We start from the raw sequence: 19,879 nt of genomic DNA, 5'->3' as shown, positions 1-19,879 counted from the left end.
ACACCGCGCACACCTCTTCCGCCCCCAGCGCTTCCTGCCTGCCGCCTCCAGCGCCCCCTCGCCCCAGCGACATGCCGCCTACATGCCCTTCAGTACCGGACCGAGGAATTGCATAGGTAACAGTGGTAGAGCCCGCTTTTACATGTTCGCACTGCAGGGGCTCGCCCCAGCAATATCACCACCACATAGAAGACAGGCGTAAAGTGAGAGTAATCCTGCCTTTTGATGAGTGTGGTGTCGGAGGCCCAACTTTAGTCCCTTTTTCTCTCAGTAGAAAGAAAGTATTATATTTTATAAGAAAACGATGGGAAGGGAACGTGGATTAGACGGCGAAGGAGACGCAAAGGAAGGGAAAATATCCTGTTTATGTACGTCTTCTTCGTCGATTTAGGGTAGGCAATGCGTTCGCTATTGCTAAAATCTCCGGGCAGCGGTCGCTTCGCTATTTTCGCGGATACAGGTGGTCACTTGCTCGTTTGCCGCCTCGTCATATAAAAAAATGGTATGACACAGTAACACCAGCTCACTTACATCTCCATTTAGGGACTTGAAGCCGTCCCTAGACACTTCACACATATTTATGAATTATTTCTCTGATGTGGTTAGACATCGCAATGCTTCACCGTAAGAATGTTTCTTGTGTTGTTTATTTAAATCTAAAGACCGTGCTTCTGTTTGTAGGATATCAGTACGGTATGATGTCTGTGAAGACAGTGCTGGCGACTCTGATCAGGAGCTACCGGCTGCTGCCCACCCCCCGACACGCGCACCCCGCGCACCCCCCGCACCCCCTGCGCCTCAAGTACGACATCATGCTGCGGGATGTGGACAACTACATGGTGCGCCTGCAGCCCCGGACCGGCGCTGGCGGACGCTCCACCTTGGATACCTTGGACTGAGATAGTCGACATAATGATGCAAGTAACAAGTTTCAATAAACTTTAATGAATTTATTTGATTCTTAATTTTTTCACCATACAATAACTTCATCGCAACTAAGTTTTTCAGCTGACAGTTAATTTTTATTTATACAAAAGTAATTACATAGGAAATAACAAAAATAATTCGTTAATCTAATACAGACATGGTATACATTTCCAAACAAAAGCGATTCCCATCACAATATCTACTTTTTGGAAGAATAAATATTTCGTAAACATTTAAATACGTCTAGATTCTAGTTTGAGTTTAAATCCCCCCATATCTCTTAACATTATGTCAAATTTGAGAGAGAAAAGTTTGTCAGTGTCCCCGGATAGGGGCGAAGGCGGGGGCGGGGACGGCGGCAGGAACTTGTAGTCTCTCAGCAGCGCCGCGACAACCGTCTTTATGGACATAATGGCGTATCTGTAGCCTGTGGAAATTGAATAGCCGTTCAGTATTTCTGCAAAGTCTACTAATTATTCGGATTATAAAAGTCCGCAGTATTCGATACTGACCGACGCAATTTCTCGGTCCCAAACCAAATGGAATGAATGCGTGCGGGTGCCGTGTGTCGCCGCGCAGGAACCGGTCGGGGTCGAAGAGGTCCGCGTCGCGCCCCCACTGCGCCGCGCTGCGCTGCACGCTGCGCACGCTCACCAGCAGCGCGCTGTCCGCCAACAACGTCGCACCTGATGCTAACCGACCAACATTTCATCTTACTTTTACTGTAATACTAAAAATGCGAAACTTTAAATGCATGGATGGATGTTTGTTACAGTTTGTAGTCTAAACTAGTCTAGAAGAACACATAGGCAACTCACTTTTGTTTTTTTTATTCCCCGCGAGCAGAGTCACAGGCGAAAACTAGTAATAGATAAAACCAAAGATTTAAAAACAAAATCAGAAACAAAACAGGTACAATTAGCTGTACTTACGTAGTGTTATATCTTTCGGCACTTTTCTTATTATATTCGGGACCGGTGGATACAACCTCAATGACTCATTAATAACGGCCTCCATATACTTCAGCTTTGGCAGATCTTCTACTTCAATAGATGTCCTCTCCCCCAGCACTTCTAGCAACCTGCTTACAATCGAAGCTTTAAAAATGTTAACCGAGAATTATATCGGCTGCTTTCTAATGAAGTTGTGAGCACTCACTCCTCGTAGAGTCTGTCCTGTACGCGTGGATGGTGCGCCAGCAAGCAGCAGAGGAAGGAGGCGGCCACCGCGCTGGTGTCGCCGCCCGCCAGCGCCAGCACCAGCATCTCCTCGCGCAGCTCCACGGCCCGGGGGGTGCCGCCTCCCCCCGGCGCACCCCCGGCCCCGGGGGCGCACATCAGCAACTCCATAAATGACTTCGGATGTTTAATGTCTAGAAAAAAAATAAAAATTCCCTGAAACATACCATAACTAAGGGTATACAGACATACAAAGCTCCGCTGTTTTTTATATGATGACTATAACTCACCCTCATTTGTGTTCGCATTCTTATTTTTTCTCAATCCTTTCTTGGAATTGATTATCTGCAAACAAAACACTTTACAGTCTATGTTACGCATACCATATAAAACTATCGCAATTAATAGTATTTTTATTAAAAAGAGTCAAAAGGAATGTATTTGAATAATAGCATTAAATTGTTACCTCGTCGATAAAATCCCACATGACCTTAATACTTCTGTAGTAGGATGTATAGTTGGGATTCAGCTTGAAGACCGCCTCCACTGCCAGCAGCGGATTGCTCATGCGCAGGAGGGCGATGCGGCAGAACTCCTCGAACGCGCACAGAAACTCACTGCGGTCCTTCTCATTGCTCTCACCTAAAATCGACTCTACGTCGAGAAACAATGATTTATATGAACCACTGATTTATTAAAAGGCATGCCAATAGATAATTAAATAAAGAATCAAACCACAGACAGACTCCAGAGTGTAAGTGGAGAGATACTTGGCAATGGAGAGTGTGCCCCGGCCCGCCGCCGGCCGCAGCCGCTCAGACAACTCCGCGCTCTTCCTACTGAATGTGGCAAATGAGTCGCGAAGATGTTTCGTTGAGAAAATCGGGGTTATCAACTTGCGCCGCGACCGCCAAATTTCAACTAAATTAAAAAGTAACAATCAACAAGTGTGGATGGAGGTTTGAAAACAGAAAATCACAAAGTCACAGCCTTCGATCTACATTACTAAATTGATTTATTATTCTTTAATAGGCTTGCTACAGTAAGGACTCAAAATTGGCTTTCTTTAAGCTGCTTATTATGAATTTTTAAGCTTTTGAGAGACTACTTTCTAAAAGAAAATAAAATACTTAAGAACGTACTGGGCGCAACGACGGAGCCGTTCCCGCAGAGGTGCCGCAGGATGTCCGACATCGCCGTCTTCGCCAAGCACTGCCGCAGCGCCAGCTCAGCCACAACGGCATCCGACGTAACTACACAACAAATGTACCTTAAGTGAATCTTTTATCTGGGAAAATTTGTTATTTCCTTCCTGAACTTACTTGTGTATAACGTACGGCCGAACCACGTGGCGACGATACCTCCCTTCTCGATCGCTTCTCTGCCCATTGCGTCCAATCTTCTCATGCGGTCTAAAACGTTATTATGTACATAATTTTGATAAATTCCTTTCTGTCTGGAATGAATTGGGAAGTGCAGAACTTATAAATAGCAGTAGTACACCCTCACCAGCGTCGGAGCCGAACAGCAGGTAGGCATGGCCCAGGAGTGGCAGCGCGCGCCGCCGGCTGGCTGGCTGCGCGCTACGTCGCAACACGCGCCACATCCTGCACTGCTCGTACACCATCCATAATATAACTGATATCAACACCAATGCTATAAACATTGCGAGTCTTAGCAATTACAACTCCTCTTTAACTGGTAAAGCCCTCAATATTCAAACAACTTTTAATAATTATTTATATTATTATATTATATATTCACTAGGTTCCAATAACTTTGATAAAATAAAATCTATCAGTACGTTTACTACTTATATAGCACAATTACTTAATTACGTCAGTACTAGAATAATTCTAGCTTTTATTGACATAATAAATGTTATAGCGCTAAAAAATAGTTGGCTTGCATTAGAGTATCAACTTGTAAAACTCCTTATTTTTTTTATTTAAAAAAATTGCAAAAATAAAAAAAAACACTTCAAATCGATCCTCACACACTAGTCATCAATTTATTCGATCCATTATTGCTTACAGCAATCATTATGCCAATAAACGGAATAATTCTAGTACGCAAGTTATTATTTCTTAATATTGACGCAAATTAGCACAGCAATTGAAGGTGTTGGGGAACATAATGGTAGCTCCGATTTTACATTTCCACTAACCACTAACAATGACAGCTACTTGAAACTACGACATGGAAAATGCGTAGATGTAAAATTGCTACTCTTTTATTGCAGGCCCTTGTCGAATTTAAATATTTTTAAACTAATTATTTGACCTCTTATTGCATTTATTTCAATGCAATAAGGGGTTTACTGTATCTACGAAAATGTTCTTTTTTATTATTTGCTGCTCTCTGTCCACCCCTGTATAATTAAAGCAAGAATTTAATATCTTCAGATTAATTATTAGCTTCATTAAAATATTTCAATTAGTTACAATGTCTAATAAATACATTACAAGTGAAGTGTGCATAGGTCATTCTAAGCCAGGGAAGCTGCCCTTGTCTGCTATGGCTCATTTTTCAATTATAAAAGTAAACACTTTTACTAATATGATAACTTGTTTTAAATCAAACATTCTTTCTTCTAACACAAACAAACATACTTTAAACGTATCTGAAAACAGTTAGTAATTGCTGTGAGTTTCGACTAAAATACTTGTAATAAATGTAATGGATGAAAATATGCGAAAAACACAAATGTAAATGTTGGCTGACAGAGTTCTGGTTATATCATTAAATGAAATAATTGTTGACCAGTAAACTCAAGCTAAATATGTTTGCAATATATTGTACACCAAATGGTACTAGTTTCAAGCTTAATGCAACTTACTGTTTATCTTTAAATAGGGATGTGCTTTGAAGCAATCCAAATTAACAAAACGAGTATTTATTTCAGACATTCGAATAAAAGCAAAATATCTGCGTTTCTTCCTTTTTGTTTCCTCCAACATTACTTACAATTGTGAATCTTGATATAGGAACGCGATATATCCCTGGCCACTTTCTTCCAATCTATCGAAATTTGCTAGGTTTAAAAAAACACAATTGTACAATATTGCTCGTAGATTTGTAACAATTGTAGTTTTTATAATTCAGGTGTACAGTTTGCTCAGCCCTGAACGTGTTTACGTCAGTTCAGTCAACCCTCAGCCACTTCCTGGTCCCCGTGTAGTTCCCAGTTCGCTCCCGCCGCACTCGCCACTCGCCACTCGCCACTCGCCGCGGAATCAAACCACTCGTCAATCATATAAACAATGTAAGTGTTTATCAATAAATGTTTAGTCCTTTTCTACGTTTGATTCAAAATAATTCTTGTACGAGCAAATAAATAAGATGTTTAACTTTTAACCGTAATTATTTATTTATTGTCATTTTCCTTCTCAATGCTATGTAAAGCTTGATAATTTAATATCTCCCATTCTAACGTACATCCAACAGACAGTTCGCCCTGTTTCGCTAAATCTATTTACTTAGTTGTTTGAACTTTGCAGATGCAGTGCTTCATCTGCGTAATATATTTGGTAATATCCTGCAAAGGTCTGCCTCACCAGGACCGTGAAATATCATCAAGTGGAAACAATATATCAATTTCAACTAATGATAATATAGAAGCTATACCACAATCAAATGAAAATGTCGAAATATCAGAACTTGTAGATCCGCATCCAAACCGCACACAAATAAAACTAAGTGAAAATAGATTAGAGAATGACGAAAAAATAAAACCACACGAAGAATTTAATTTAACAACAGTCAAACCTATGAGTGCATCAACAGAAGAATCTATTTTCTCCGGAATAAATAAGGAATATATCAAATACATGATAACTGGAGCAAAAGGAAGTGATCAGCTTTTTAGACCGATTCTAAATGAAATGGAGGACATGAGTCAAATCGGAGACACCGATCGTCTGACAATCATCAACCCAACAGTCATCGTCAACTTCCGCGGCACTATATGGAATAAAGATAGTGATATAAAATTAGGTCAAAAAAAGAAGGACAAAAGGAAACCTGAAAACATATTTGAATAACATTTCGACGTAATCTAGCAAAAGGAAGTATGAAACAAACAGCCAAGAAATAACAAAGATATGCTCCTTGCTGAAGTAAATTTAAAGTTTATTACAATTGTGTTAACAGAAATCAGACAGCTGTATTGAATTTAAACAATAACAATGTCATGATATGTTAAATTTTGTAACTTTGTCTGCAATATTTTATAGTTAATGTGTGCAATTACTTTAAATGGTTGTTTTACAGCACTATGTTAAATTAAAATAAAGAATTTATAAACTTATTAGTAATTTCTTTCTTTAAAAGAGATACCTTTCTATCACAACCATATTAATCTGGCTTAAATTTTGCATGGTAAAGAGATAACGTTCAACGTGTTTCTGGAAAATATTATGACAACAAAATCCATAACCAAGCTCAGTGTCACTTACCTTTTTACATTTTCTAGTCATCATTATGAAAAACAAAAGCAATAAGTTTCATTCAGTTGTCGCAGCACCTCATACAAACGCATTTCATAAGAAAAACGAACAAAATAAAATACTGACACAACTACTTTATTATCCGGTAGCAGAAGATTCATAATTGCGTATCAAGTTGCTATTAAATGTGCAAATCACAATCAGTTCCGGATACTGGTAGTTCCCGTATTAGAAGACAGGTTACTATTTCAACCAGAACAAGGGTTGCCAACGACTATGGGAACAGAAACAACGTCCGAACAAAATTTACTTTTGTTGTCTGTAGAGTTGTTAAACTGAAATAGCTATGCACAGGTTTCTTTAACGTGCAGTTTTTGACAAAATTTTGACGAAATTAGATTAATGTGTATGGTTTAATAGATCTTAAAATTTACCTAAAACATCCTACAAATAGTAGAATACCAGTAAGATACGTTAAACATAAATGATCTTATTCCTTGGGCACCCCTGGAGCAGTTCAGGCGGGTTCAGTCAACCCTCTTGTGGCCGGAGCTGGCAGCGCGGTGCAGTCGCCAGCCGTCACGGGGCCCGGTCACTCGCGCACTCACGCTACAAGGTAAGACATCATACATCATGTTCCCTATTCATTTATAGTTAATTTGCGTAAACTGAACAATAGTAGAAATGCTTCTTTTGATTTACAAGTACCTCAAAATCCCAAAACGTACCTAACTTTAGGCATTCTGTTGATTACATAGTAAATAACCTCTATTTTAGTCTAGTGTATAGTGCTAGTTTATAAATTATTTTATTCCAGATGCAGTGCTTCATTTGCGTCACCTACATGATAATACTGTGCACCGCACAGCCGACCAGAGACCAGACAGTAGCTACAACACACGAGAAGCGATCTCTTTTCCAAGACGTCATCGAGTCCCTGCGGATACGATCTCAGCTGCCCGAAGAAATCAACCACAGCGATGACAACAACTTGTCTCAAAATTATAACGAATATGGCTTCGACAACGAACCACCCGAACTTCCGAGCGACGCAGATTTTGTACCACGACGTAATGATCGTATTGAAATGCCTACATTGAAATACAGATTCCCTAAAAGTCTTCAGATGAATGGAAGTGATATTAAAGTAGAAAACAAAAAAGAAGATATAATCGTATATGTGAATACGCCGTCAGATATACCGGAACCCAGACTCACAACTCACAAACCAAAAAAAGAGCCAAAACCAAATAGAAAAGTGAACTTTGTGAAACAAAACGAAAGTGATGAAGATATGACAGATGTAACAAGTGACTTGATAGACGATAGTTATAGACCTGTAATAAATAAAATGGCAGATTCGAGTCAAATCGGAAACAGAGAATATCAAACAGTAATCAAACCGACCGTAATTGTGAATTTCCGCGGCTCGGTCAGCCACAGAGACAGCGAGATCAGATTAGAAAAGAGGAACAATCCTAAAAGAAAACAAGATCTGGATTCTGCGCGCAACATATTTAATATCAATCAAGAGATAAAATTGGAACGTCCCAATGGTACCATAGATGTGGAAGGATTGAGACACCTGAGCAGCGCAGTAAAGCAAGGCGTCAACGTACTCTCAGATAAAGTGAAGGAGAAAGTGGACGATGACATGACGGCGTGTGAGACGCCGGCCGCGCACGCACCGCCTGCGCCGGGGAGCGACCGCAGCGCACGGCACGATGTAGACGACAATATCCTACAGATCGTAGTTACACTTTAATTTAACAGAATTTAGTATTAAGATAAATAATTTTAATAGTGTTAAAGCCTTGATTCTTCAATGAATTACATTTTTAATAAGTATAATAGTATAAGAATGAGGTGAAAGACTGAATTGGTATGCTGATCTCTGGTATATGGTCAACTGTTCCCAGCGATTTTTGAATTAATAATAAATATATTTTAAAGCGAGGGAGTTTTTTTTAGCATATTATAGAAATGTATGCACACTTTATTGGTCTTTATAAAGTACACGATTACAAGTATTTTCATTGACAACTTGAAGCTTCAATATAAAAGTTAATTTATGTGTTTAATTGACTCAACAAAATGTCAACGGAAAAACTTAATAGGCGTAATGATTTATCAAACTTGTTTTAATTTATTAGAGTATCTTCGGTAGTTGTTTCGGTTTATTGAAAATGCTGATAGAGATTTTGTTGAGGCGAGCAGGTAGTCTATACTATTATAATAAAGCGTAAACACACAATTCTTTGTTGCCTAAGATGTCAGCAATTACAGCATATTTTTTAATAATTATTTTTTTAATAAAAAGTCCTACAGTTCCTTCACGCTTTAGGCTATATATTTCCAACATCAAGTTGCCAACATCAAGATAGGAAGATTGCCGAGGTTTTTCATATCATGTCATTTTGACATTTGCAATTGAGAATTTGACAAATGTAAACAATAAAATAAAGTTTTCATAATTTCATGCGGATGAAACTGCACGAGAACAGCTAGTTATTAATAATTAACAATTAAGAAGTGCAATGGTTGTTCCCTTTTATAGTAAATAATTAATAATAACGTCAATTATTACCATCTTAGTTAATGTCACTTATAAATAAATAAGTGAAAGTATAAATAATGTTTTATCGGTCCAGAAAAAGGTCAAGATACACAAATTACGTATTTACATCTAACAAATTTATTATCAAGCAAGATGTCGTGGGCGGACCTAGAAGACAATAGTCAACACCGGTTATGATTCTACAGGAATATGCAATTTTGCTAGTTTTGTAATTAAAAAATAGAGTACATTAGCTAAATTTTCATCCTCTGCTCTAATGCGTACTCTTACAGTCTCTAGACCTTAAATTCCTTTTAAATACTTCTACCACTTAGATATAACTAAAATTACCTTTCTAAAAATATCAAGGATTGGAATTCGACGCTTATAAATTATATCAAGTTCTATTGCTCTACAAATGTCAAGGTAGGCTTAACATTTTCGTCAATCGTCGGACCTTTTAGATCATTACTTTAAATGAATTCTTGTTCTTGTCTACGGGTGATTTAATTTTTAAAATTAGGTATAATTAATAAAAGAATTATAAACCTTAAACTTAGTTGCTGGTATCTAAGTGGTGAACAAAATGCAGGAGAACAGGAACATTCGTGCAACCGCTGTTCCTTCAGAGTTTGTCACTGCACTGTAAAAAACGTCTTTTATATTTAAAATCTTCCCAGGCTGGGAATTTTATTATTTGTTATGTCCCTTGTTTATAAAAGAAACAAATAATAAATTGATGTTTACTTCATATCGCTCTTAAATCTATCAAAACTTCATAATAGATTGCGCGTATGTTCTTTACTTATAACGTGTATGTACGTTGGAGAAGCTTATACTGTTTTTTGTGCTTTGGATTCAAGTCAACTAGCACACTAATTAGCACTTAACATTTAATTGGTAACTTAACGTCGATGTGTCAGAATAGTACGCTCATCGTATGTTCGTTGACCTCATCAACTTGACTTGCGATTATAATTTAACATTTCGACTAATTCCAAATCAGATGTTGCTTCGACACGCATATTATCTGTAAATGAATAGATAATAAGCGACTCTGAGAGTATTTATCCTTAAAAGTTTGGTCGTTGTTGAGATACCGTTACTAGGTCTATATTCGCAGCCCACGTTTTCCGTTTTCTGAAACATTTATTTTGTAATAACGCCTTAAATGATTTTTGCTTAGATTATAACTGTAAACCTTTTGGATAAACAAGATTGCTAACGACTAGTGACATCGAGTAATTTATTTGAATATCTACGTATTTCACCCCAAGAGTATTCCGATGAGTACATGACAAGTTTATATACCTTTTACTTAATTCGGAATAAAACTTGGGAATCAGAATTTTTAATAAAATAATTCATCTTCAACTAATTATATTCAGGCCATAACAAATTTATGGCCTTAATAAACCGGAATTGACAAGTCAGGGATCAACGCTCTGATCACTTCACTTTATCAATGTTACCATGACCACATAACATGACCAATGACGCGCCTATGCAAAATATATTTCCGTCTCTGTTTTTAATAAGAGATTAAGAAAGATAGCATGATTGTGTGCGGGTGTTCCGGCAGTGGACACGCAATCCGGTGCACAGGTCGACGGAACTAGATTGATTGCCATCATTGCCATTTTGAAGCTACATTATACAACGTTGTACAAGTTGTTTCGCGAATAATTAAGTAAAATTATTACTGTTATGATCAGAATAGAAAATAAATCAATGTACAAGTGATTTTTTTTTACTTAAATTCTTATAAATAAATCAAACAGTCATAAGATCTGTTTACTAAACAGCCATTCGAAGAAAAACTTTTGTTAAATTTTTAAGTTCTTTAAATACAATGTAGATACTAGTTGTTGACGTACAATAATTAAAAATATTGAATTAAAAAAGGAAGCTTACAAAAACTTGGTCAGATATCAAAACTTGTCGTAATTTTTCAAAAAGTCAGCGGTCAAGTTCAAGATCGTCTCAACTAGTGCAGGGAACAATTATTGTCGAGATTTATCGATGAAATAAAACAACTATTTTGTTACTCCTTTTTCCACTAAAGTCAATTTAATTTTCATTGCATTTAAGACAGGATTGTCACTTAAAAAAAGTATTATTGTGTTACGTGAATAGAAAGATATAACATAAAATATAACACACAATTTACTTTCAAATGTTATGTGATTTATTTTCGCTATTTACAAAAACAATAAAAGTAACGGTATTTTTTCAAAAAAGAAAAATTAAAAAAGTCACTTAGACTTTCACATTTCCCATCCTTAGTTCCTTACCACGCGAACTCGATTCAAAATCACTATCGAGAAAAAATATTTACAAAGTGCGTCAAATGTCGATATTTTTTAATTTAGCCCATGAAGCACAAGGCAGAACAAAAGTCCCGTTCTAAAAATAAAATATACTGTGAGATATCGAAACGAAACAAATTGCTAGACTCGTTACAAAAAATAAACGGACCTTAAATCTCGATTCTGAGCTAAAGGTTACTGGAATAGGTGATTGTAACCGATTATTATAATATATGCCTTCTCAGAGTTGTATGGACGAATACAATAATGGAGTGGCACAAAAACTTGCAAAGTAATTATAACGCTAGGATATTTGCTTAGTAATTTTTCTTAAAAATGATTAACTCGTAGAAAACAGTTTTTTTTTTTAATTTAGTCAAAGTTTATAAAATGCTGTAAATCATTTGAACAATACTTTCGTTTCGATAGTCAAATGTCACTCATACATCCCGTTATATTTGAATTTGGTGGTATTTGTGGCTGCTCGTTCGGAAGCGAGAGGAGCTCGTAGTAGGTGCACGAAATAAGATTAAGCAAAAAGCTTGTGGGTCCGCAACGAGCGTCAAACACGCGACGACCACGGGCCAGTGCGCGCGTTCGCAGCACGATTATTGTTATTGTTTTTATATGAAATAAATCGAGGCAAAGGCGAGATGTCACAAAAACTGGTGATTACGGTGAGTGAGTCTTAATACCTTATGCACTAGGCGTAGCTCACAGGTATGCGGCGGGACCGGCTCAAGCTCTTTTCTTTTTATATTTATTTATTACAACCTTTTAACACTGCATCCAATATTTTTGTTTCTGTAAATTTTTGTGTTGTTCAACGTCGTTCGATTCAATCAGAAACAATGGCGCAGCGGATGAGGCAGCTAACTTTTTAACCGGCTATTTACATTCGATTCCAACCGACGCATAAAACAACAAAAGTATAAAAACGTTTTAAAGATTTTTTTTTATTTAATTGATATGAGAGGAAGCGGATCATCATTGCAAGTGATAAAAATCTGACTATAACCACAGCCCAGTGAATACACTTTGGGTAAACAAAACGACAAGCCGCTTGTGTCTTCAATAAGCTGAGCTCGTTTAAGTTCCTCGCACGTAGTCTGTGTTTTGCCAAAAAAAAAAATAACTGACAAAATGCACATGCGTTACTCAGTACAACCAAAACTCTGCATTTCTGTCGAAGGATCAGTACACGTTGATTAATTTTGCTTGTCATATTTTCTTCTGATATGTCCTAGCACTAAAAACTTCATTATGAAATAACTATACTATGGTCCAAAATAATCGTGCTCAAGAATCGATAGGTTGAACTACTTAATATATTCATTAGAACATCTTAATATGAAGGGCAACGTAATTAGTTTCGCCAGGATACAACTTTGTACATTTCGGAATGTAACAGGATCTATTACATCATTAACTAGAAATAGATCTCAATTAATATCCAAACGTTCAAAATCAGTGTAACTAATAGAATTATATTAACTAAACATTAACATATTTAATTCCGTGTGCCGCTGAGCATCCTCGCCCTCGCGGCCTTCGCGCAGGACGCGCTAAGATTTTTAAATATCCGTTCATCACTTCATTATAGGATTTTTTATATTAGGTAACACTCTTCCATGGAGGTCTAATTTACCTATTTCTCTTAGTAATAACATGAGTAGAAAATTACATTAAAAAGTACAAAGTTTTTTAAGGAATAATTGCAAAGAATGCTTTATTAGTCACGGCACTTACTGTAAAACAACAGTATTGCTTTAAAAGTACTGTGAATAATGTATCGTTACGATAAGCAAAGAGGCTGTTAATGTCGTCTCCGAGTTGCACTCCGCCTCCCTCGTGCATCAAAATCAGCATTTTGTTGAAAAACGTGCGATTAAATTAAAATATAACTAATGACGATACGGACAAAGTCGCACGACACAAAGCTAAGAAAGTCATTGTGATTACTGAGGTCATTGCTCCCGATCCTCCGCGAATTTCGTCAACACATGACTTTATATCGACATAATTTAGTCGCTCCATTTTGTTTTTTTTACAGATTTATCCTCATCAATATACGTATCCGCTGTCTTTTTAGATAATTAAATATATTCGATATATAAATATTCATTAGGTTTTATTATTTGCTTTAAATTGACGCGTCTAAATTATTCTTCGACTCGGATTGATTAATGATTTTTTTTTATTATTTCCCATAGTTATGTACAAAGGATGTTGCTAAAATGCCTCACTCTGTCTCCAATTATCTCTCTGTAATTTCTAACATTACATGTAATGTTAGACGACACATTTTGATTACCATATTGAATTAATTTAATAGCATTTTACAGTTCATAAAAATCATTAGCCGAAAAGTTTTACACATTTTCTGTTTATCATATTATAAATTCCCAGTGCGTTCAGTTAATTTAGGTTCAAATTTAATTAAGGTTCAAAATTGAGCTAGTTTTATGTAACAGATTACTTTGAATATTTTCACTTTTAACACAATGTGAGGCAATTTTTAAATCGCATTCATTGAGTTATCCAGTCCATTTGAGCTCCCACGGTATCTGAGGTTAGTTGTACTGCAAACTTTCCCAGCGACAGATTTAATGCATCCTATATCTTCCTGCAAACGAGATCATGTCCGGTATCTTAAGACGCACATTATTTACAAATCTAGTTGTACTGGGCTTAATAATTTTGTGGCCACAGTAGTTGTTTTGTTTAATTCATGAGAAGAAATAGATGCATACCTAAAGGGTATACTAAGCCTCAGAGTTAGTAGTATAATTTAGAACGATTTTTTGTGCTTTTTGTGTATCTTTCTGCAGGTTCTTTAAATTATATACCTATACCTAATTAAGTAAACATATGTAACGTACTCGTAATTCGAAATTACTGTTTCACCTTCACATTTAAATTACATAACAAATAACATAAAAACAACCAAATAAAACTTTCCCTTTGAGTAAACTTTCCGTTGGTTATTATTATGTAGATCACCGATTTATTTAATGACATTGATAAAAAACAAAGCGAGTGAAGCACAGCTTAACGCGTTGCCTTTAGTAAGTAAATGTACAACACTATATTACTCGGCACAATTAAGTTACATCTATGAATTATAAATAAAAATATATTTATTTATTACATTTTTATTACACCACTTCATAATTAAAGATGGTAGGTTTTCAATTCATCTGTTTGTTTTTACAATTTTATAACTAAATAAAAAAAGTAATAAAAGGTATTTTCAGCACTTTAGATGTCGCTTAGTTGCCTCTTTAATATCAATATAAAGCAGTGGGCACACAGCATCAATGAAAGCTAGTGGTTATCTGCAGCCGCGCGCGGCCTCATTGCTTTCACCAATTACTTCTTTGTGCGATCAAAAATAAACATATTTCTTATCTGCACTTCATGACAAACTTTCTAATTCAATAAAAATTTAACATTAAAACAAAATCATTGCCAGATACTTCTATGATAAATAAAAAACAACTGTACTAAGCATCACTTAGAGATATTCTTTGCTCATTACGGCGATATCCGTTCCCATTACCAACTTAATGCTCAGTATATCAGCTAGAGTTCAACTCAAAAATATCATTAGGTTCATCATAGAAAGTGGGTTGTTATGAGAAAATCGCCTCCTCGCGACCTCACGCTTGGCTATTTATTGAATATCTCGAGCAAGTAAAAGTCACAGAGTCTACAAGAAAGTTTACAGTACTCTATACTTAGCAAGTTCTCTATGTTATCTAACTCCACACATCTGTATATAAAACAATTTTCTATTTGAATTAAAAAGAAAAGTTAAATATAATATTTCCTATTTCACAAGCCAAATACATAAAACACGTATAATAACAAAATAAGTCCAAGATTAGATAGACTATGAATAGCGTTGTTAGACTTGTCAGATGAACATCTAAAAACATAACAAGTGTCTCATCTAGCCGACAAACATCATACATGCGCTCAAACAGGCACTATTCGGGCCATCGAAAGCCAACTCGACTGACACGGTCATACAGCTCGCACTTGTTTGATTAACAAACATTTATCTAACATACAGTTACATACATTTATACTTCAAACTAGAAAACGTTTAATTTTCAGAAATTCTCTGCACTTTTGCTCATTTATGTCTATTGTACTTTCAGTTGGTGTTGGCGTGCGCGGCGCTGGAGGTCGCCACGATGCCGGCCAACGTGTGAGTTGCTTCTGTTTTCGATCCTCTTACCTACCGAAATGATAGTACTATTACTACAAAAATTATAAATATTTAAATTTATGGATTTTGTAGATAAAGCAACAAATTTATTAGATTGCATTTAATGTTTTATGTAGTAATTATTGGAATAATCTTAATAGACTATGTAGAAATCAATAGCACTAAAATGTTTCCACTTTTATGTGTTACTTACCACTCACCACCGCCTCATTAGCACCCCCCCCCCCGCGCGTCGCAACGCATCCGCACAAACTAACCTTGTAGTGTAAACGTCTTCGGGACTTCTACATTATAAAAGTTCGCGCCTCGCTGGGTCAGGTATGCTCATTCATAATATTATCCAATAGCACCGCTACATTGTACATACAGTGCACGCAATATTAATTCGCTTGGGCTTGGTGATCGACGGCGACGAAGAATTGTTATAAAAATATACGTATGTATATTTCAGACCTTCAACGCAGAGCACAAAAGAAGAATCTACAAACAAATCTGAAGAAAGCAATGAAAGATCTCTGACGTACAACGAAAATATGACGAACTCCAAGACTGATAAAATTCTTGATCAAATCCAATCTATCAATCAAGGTTTAAGAGAACCTGATAAGCCAAATGTAGTCCCCAACAGACGAGCACAAACTGGAGCCGAATACGTTATTGATGAAGGCACATTTGACAAAATCCAACAAATCGTGGCGTCCATCAAACCTCGCCCGTTCTCGCAGCAACAGGACGATAGCTACGTAAATAATGTCGACGATTTGAGCCAAAGTCTTGCGAGATCAAAAGCATTAAGATTTGATACAAATTCGATCAGTAATGACGTCTTACCCGCGGCGTCTTTGCCTTACATCACAAGTATACCTGTTATGGTGATCCCCTCCAAGCCTGATTTATTTGATACAAAAACTGCAATGAACTTAATACGACAAACCAATTATCAAACAAGACAAGATTCGCCATCATTCCCATTTCAATTTCAATGGCCGCTAGCCTCTTTTTTTCCAATATTGGTGAAAGATCCTCTCCTGGGATTTTTGCACGGTGGGGGTTGGAACAATTTTTTTGAAGTTGGTCAAAGCGCCGACGTCTGCAGTCGACGACAGAAATCACGCGACACGAGTGATATCGAAAGTGATATTTTTAGCGACGCTATTGAAAACCGATCAAGTGATTCTCCGCATGTAACAAACATAAAACGTCATTCTAGAGTAACTCGTTCCCTTAAAAAAAGGAACATTCCCACACCGAGTCCCCTTCTAAATACAGACAACGGCAAAAAGTCGAAAAAAGTCTCTTTAAAGCCACTCTTAACACGAACAAAAACTAAGAAACCACAAGTGGAACAAGAAAAAGAAATAATTGAAAACGGTGGAGACCTACGTTTTCCTTTTAGCGATTTTACTTGGTTCGGTAATAAAAAACCTGTAGCACCTAGTCCAGGTTTCTTTATAAACAAAATGAAGGTGAGAAGAGGCGGCGTGGCCATTGCCGGCCCGGGTGGCGTGGCTACGGCCGGACGAGGCGGCACCGCCATCGTGGGCCCGGGCGGGCTGGCCTACACGCAGCCCGGCGGCCTCGCCGTCGCGGGGCCCGCTGCACGCGTCATCGCTTTATCACCGTACACCGACCTAACATCACTCGTATCACGCCTTCATCAACAATCCCTCGATGGATCGATGCCGAGATCATTTAACCCATTGTCCGAAGGAACACTCGTAGCTACTGGTCCTGTCATTTACTATCATCCGTACGAGCAGAGATGATTTTGGTCTATGTTATTTCATATTATCCTAAATGAACTAACATTTATTTGTTTTACCCGCTCACTAGATACTACAACGTTCCACATGAAAGTATAGAAAAGACAAGAAGAAACTCAGGTAATCAAGCCGAGTATTACTACAACGGAATGGATTTTGAGGAAGGATATTCTGATAACTCTACGATTGTCATACATTTAAACCCGAGGGCACACGCCCTGACCGGACCGTATGGGATTGCAATTGCTAACCCGATATCACAGGTGATAGTGGGGAGAAACAAACAGGTGGCAGTGGCGTACGACCCCGAGGCGACGGCGGTGGCCGGGCCGGGCGGCATCGCTCACGCTCAGTCTGACCTCTACCTTTATGACTTTAAAACAGACTAGGAAGATGTGCTTATACTAATTATTTGAAGAATTAAATTTCCCAAAATATCTTCGATCATGTTCTTGAAGCTATTTTTTGAATTTTGTTAAACGTGCTAATATCATACTAAACCTAAAAATATTAAATCAAGTGAAAGCATTTTTTTGTTTCATTTCTACTACCAAAAACAAGTTTCTTTCCTTAGTGCTTGTTTGCTGATTAGTTTTAAATTTGCATTTAAGCTGGTATCCCTTTGACTTAATAAAGAAGGAAGAAATAAATTTAACATCAGTTTTTTAAAAACAAGTAATTGAAATGTACACTTTAAACATATAAAGTGGTTATTTTACAAAAGTATCCGAGTTCATTTCACATTGACATTATTGATGTGAAAGTGTGTAAGAGAACAAAGTATAAGTGCGTGCCAAATTACAATTTAGTAAAAAGGCAATTAGGTTTTGGTAAATAAATAAAGGTAACATTTTATAGGGCATCTACACAATATCTGCCGTTTTACGGAGGCGCCAAGGGACAATATTTAGAAGTACAGAAAGACACAAAAGGATTTGTTGTAAGCGAAAAGATAGTAGCGGAAGAGAGCATTAGCAGCGAGAACATAGTGAAGAACAACGACGATAGTCTGCTGTCGCGGGTGCTCGCGACCAACCTGCTCAGCCTGCGCACGCTGGCCGGCAGCGCGCTGAAGCTGCTCACGCTGGGCAGGAGGACCGGCGCCTTGAACAACAACAACAAGGCCCGGTTCAGGACGCAGCTCACCTCTCTCGGCGACACCGCCTCCAACACAGTCAAACTGATCGAAGAGATCGGTGAGAATATCGACGTACTTTTCAACGCCAATGTGACGCTGCTGCGCCGCTACGAGGATGATGAAGATGACGATGTAAGTAATATTGACTTGCATAAAAAAATGTATTTTAGAGAAAACATTTATCATAATATACTTATAGTATTTTTCTACGAATAATAACGGGTTGGAAAAATACTGTAAATTAAATGCATGTTCTTGTTCCCAGGTGAGTGAGGAAGGCATCGGAGTGGACGCGCCCGAGGACGATGACGACGAGGACATGGATACAGAGCTCGGCGACTCAAGAATCGCTGAGGCCAAGCCAGTCGGTAAGTACAAAAACAAACACAATGAACACATCGTAGTTAAATGCATTCCACTAAAAGACACAAGTTAGTCCAAAGCAGCTTCAAATTTTGCCATTTTATGAAAGAAGCAACATAAATACTGACTCTTGAAGTTAATCAAACACATCAATTCATACAATAATTGTTTATAATCAACATTGCAGGGTTAGCGGTGATCGGCGAGACAGGTCTGGCTGCGGCGCGGCCGGTGGGCACGGCTGTGGCGACGAGCGGCGTGGCTCTGGCGCGGCCCGTCGGCACCGCCATCGCAGGCATCAACCCCGCGCTCCTTGGCATCGACTTCCAGATAAACCAGCTCCGCCGCAGCCTGCACCCGCGCAACAAGAAGCACTAACATTCTACCATCTCTAATAAACGTTAAATGGGTCACGTGTAAATTGTAAATAACAATATTCCTTACATTCGATGACCTGGAAATTAACTTCGGTTCATTTATAAATGTCCTGTATTAAGTTGTAAAAAAAATAATAAGCAGTCTATTCCTTCCTTTGGTTATAAATTATTATCGATTATTATTTATTAAATAAATTAAGTAAATTATTTTATATCTTCTATAAATGTTTTAATGGGTTTTATTTTTCTCAAATAACACTCAGGATGCTGAGTATTTCGCAGAAGTTCAGTATTCAATCATCAACATTGATATAATGAATAAGAAGTCAAGATATTACAACAGGAGTTGAAAGATTCTTTAGCTGAAACTGTGACGTCATAATCCAACGTACATAATTCACTATAAGAAATTATTTGGCTAGAAACATAAGCAACATAACTCTCAACGCCATATTTCTACGATAAAATTATAAGGCGCCTATATTTTTTTATATTCAAGCCCCTGCTTAAAAAGAATACCTGCATTTTGCCAATTCTTTATTATTTCTTTAATCTTAATAGTTATCAGATTTTCCCTTAAAG

General features: G+C 37.4%; 5 protein-coding genes across 5 annotated transcripts in view; 4 read left to right on the top strand and 1 right to left on the bottom strand.

Moving 5' to 3' along the window:
• The window catches only part of LOC106100072 (cytochrome P450 4d2-like), a 5,255-nt gene extending 4,346 nt beyond the window's left edge, over positions 1-909 (top strand). The window contains exons 8-9 of the mRNA XM_013278809.1: positions 29-116; positions 682-909. Of these exons, the coding sequence (XP_013134263.1) occupies positions 29-116; positions 682-899 (306 nt within the window). The 3' untranslated portion in view covers positions 900-909. The remainder of the gene's footprint in view (positions 1-28; positions 117-681) is intronic.
• Positions 910-1,015: 106 nt separating this feature from the next.
• On the bottom strand, positions 1,016-3,771 carry LOC106100071 (cytochrome P450 4c21-like). The gene is made up of 10 exons (XM_013278808.1): positions 3,615-3,771; positions 3,428-3,517; positions 3,248-3,358; positions 2,841-3,026; positions 2,572-2,747; positions 2,396-2,450; positions 2,086-2,299; positions 1,860-2,008; positions 1,440-1,619; positions 1,016-1,354 (listed from the first exon to the last, which is right to left on the bottom strand). Exons 1-10 carry the CDS (start codon positions 3,769-3,771, stop codon positions 1,161-1,163), a joined length of 1,512 nt encoding a protein of 503 aa, XP_013134262.1. The 3' UTR covers positions 1,016-1,160.
• A 1,524-nt stretch (positions 3,772-5,295) lies between these two features.
• On the top strand, positions 5,296-6,383 carry LOC106100129. The gene is made up of 2 exons (XM_013278870.1): positions 5,296-5,370; positions 5,606-6,383. The coding sequence occupies exon 2, from the start codon at positions 5,606-5,608 to the stop codon at positions 6,146-6,148; it is 543 nt and encodes a 180-aa protein (XP_013134324.1). The 5' UTR covers positions 5,296-5,370; the 3' UTR covers positions 6,149-6,383.
• A 665-nt stretch (positions 6,384-7,048) lies between these two features.
• On the top strand, positions 7,049-8,509 carry LOC106100118. Its single transcript, XM_013278857.1, has 2 exons — positions 7,049-7,169; positions 7,371-8,509. The coding sequence occupies exon 2, from the start codon at positions 7,371-7,373 to the stop codon at positions 8,316-8,318; it is 948 nt and encodes a 315-aa protein (XP_013134311.1). The 5' UTR covers positions 7,049-7,169; the 3' UTR covers positions 8,319-8,509.
• A 3,470-nt stretch (positions 8,510-11,979) lies between these two features.
• LOC106100209 lies at positions 11,980-19,516 on the top strand. The gene is made up of 7 exons (XM_013278985.1): positions 11,980-12,096; positions 15,586-15,635; positions 16,108-17,358; positions 17,532-17,771; positions 18,278-18,689; positions 18,823-18,925; positions 19,108-19,516. The coding sequence occupies exons 1-7, from the start codon at positions 12,073-12,075 to the stop codon at positions 19,296-19,298; spliced, it is 2,271 nt and encodes a 756-aa protein (XP_013134439.1). The 5' UTR covers positions 11,980-12,072; the 3' UTR covers positions 19,299-19,516.
• Positions 19,517-19,879: the final 363 nt, after the last annotated feature.

The sequence above is a fragment of the Papilio polytes genome, unplaced genomic scaffold, assembly GCF_000836215.1.
Source record: "Papilio polytes unplaced genomic scaffold, Ppol_1.0 DF824069.1, whole genome shotgun sequence".
Taxonomy (NCBI): domain Eukaryota; kingdom Metazoa; phylum Arthropoda; class Insecta; order Lepidoptera; family Papilionidae; genus Papilio; species Papilio polytes.
Note: the sequence above shows the minus strand (reverse complement) of the source record. Positions and strands in the feature narration are given on the sequence as shown.

Bases quoted from the DNA above. Each gene is read 5' to 3' on its own strand.
- LOC106100118 (XM_013278857.1), top strand. From the start codon at position 7,371: ATGCAGTGCTTCATTTGCGTCACCTACATGATAATACTGTGCACCGCA.
- LOC106100071 (XM_013278808.1), bottom strand. From the start codon at position 3,771: ATGTTTATAGCATTGGTGTTGATATCAGTTATATTATGGATGGTGTAC. The intron at 3,518-3,614 runs GTGAGGGTGTAC...ATAACGTTTTAG, and splicing joins GCTGTTCGGCTCCGACGCTG to ACCGCATGAGAAGATTGGAC. The intron at 2,748-2,840 runs GTTTGATTCTTT...AGTCGATTTTAG, and splicing joins CACTCTGGAGTCTGTCTGTG to GTGAGAGCAATGAGAAGGAC.
- LOC106100129 (XM_013278870.1), top strand. From the start codon at position 5,606: ATGCAGTGCTTCATCTGCGTAATATATTTGGTAATATCCTGCAAAGGT.
- LOC106100209 (XM_013278985.1), top strand. From the start codon at position 12,073: ATGTCACAAAAACTGGTGATTACG. The intron at 18,690-18,822 runs GTAAGTAATATT...TCTTGTTCCCAG, and splicing joins AGGATGATGAAGATGACGAT to GTGAGTGAGGAAGGCATCGG. The intron at 18,926-19,107 runs GTAAGTACAAAA...TCAACATTGCAG, and splicing joins CGCTGAGGCCAAGCCAGTCG to GGTTAGCGGTGATCGGCGAG.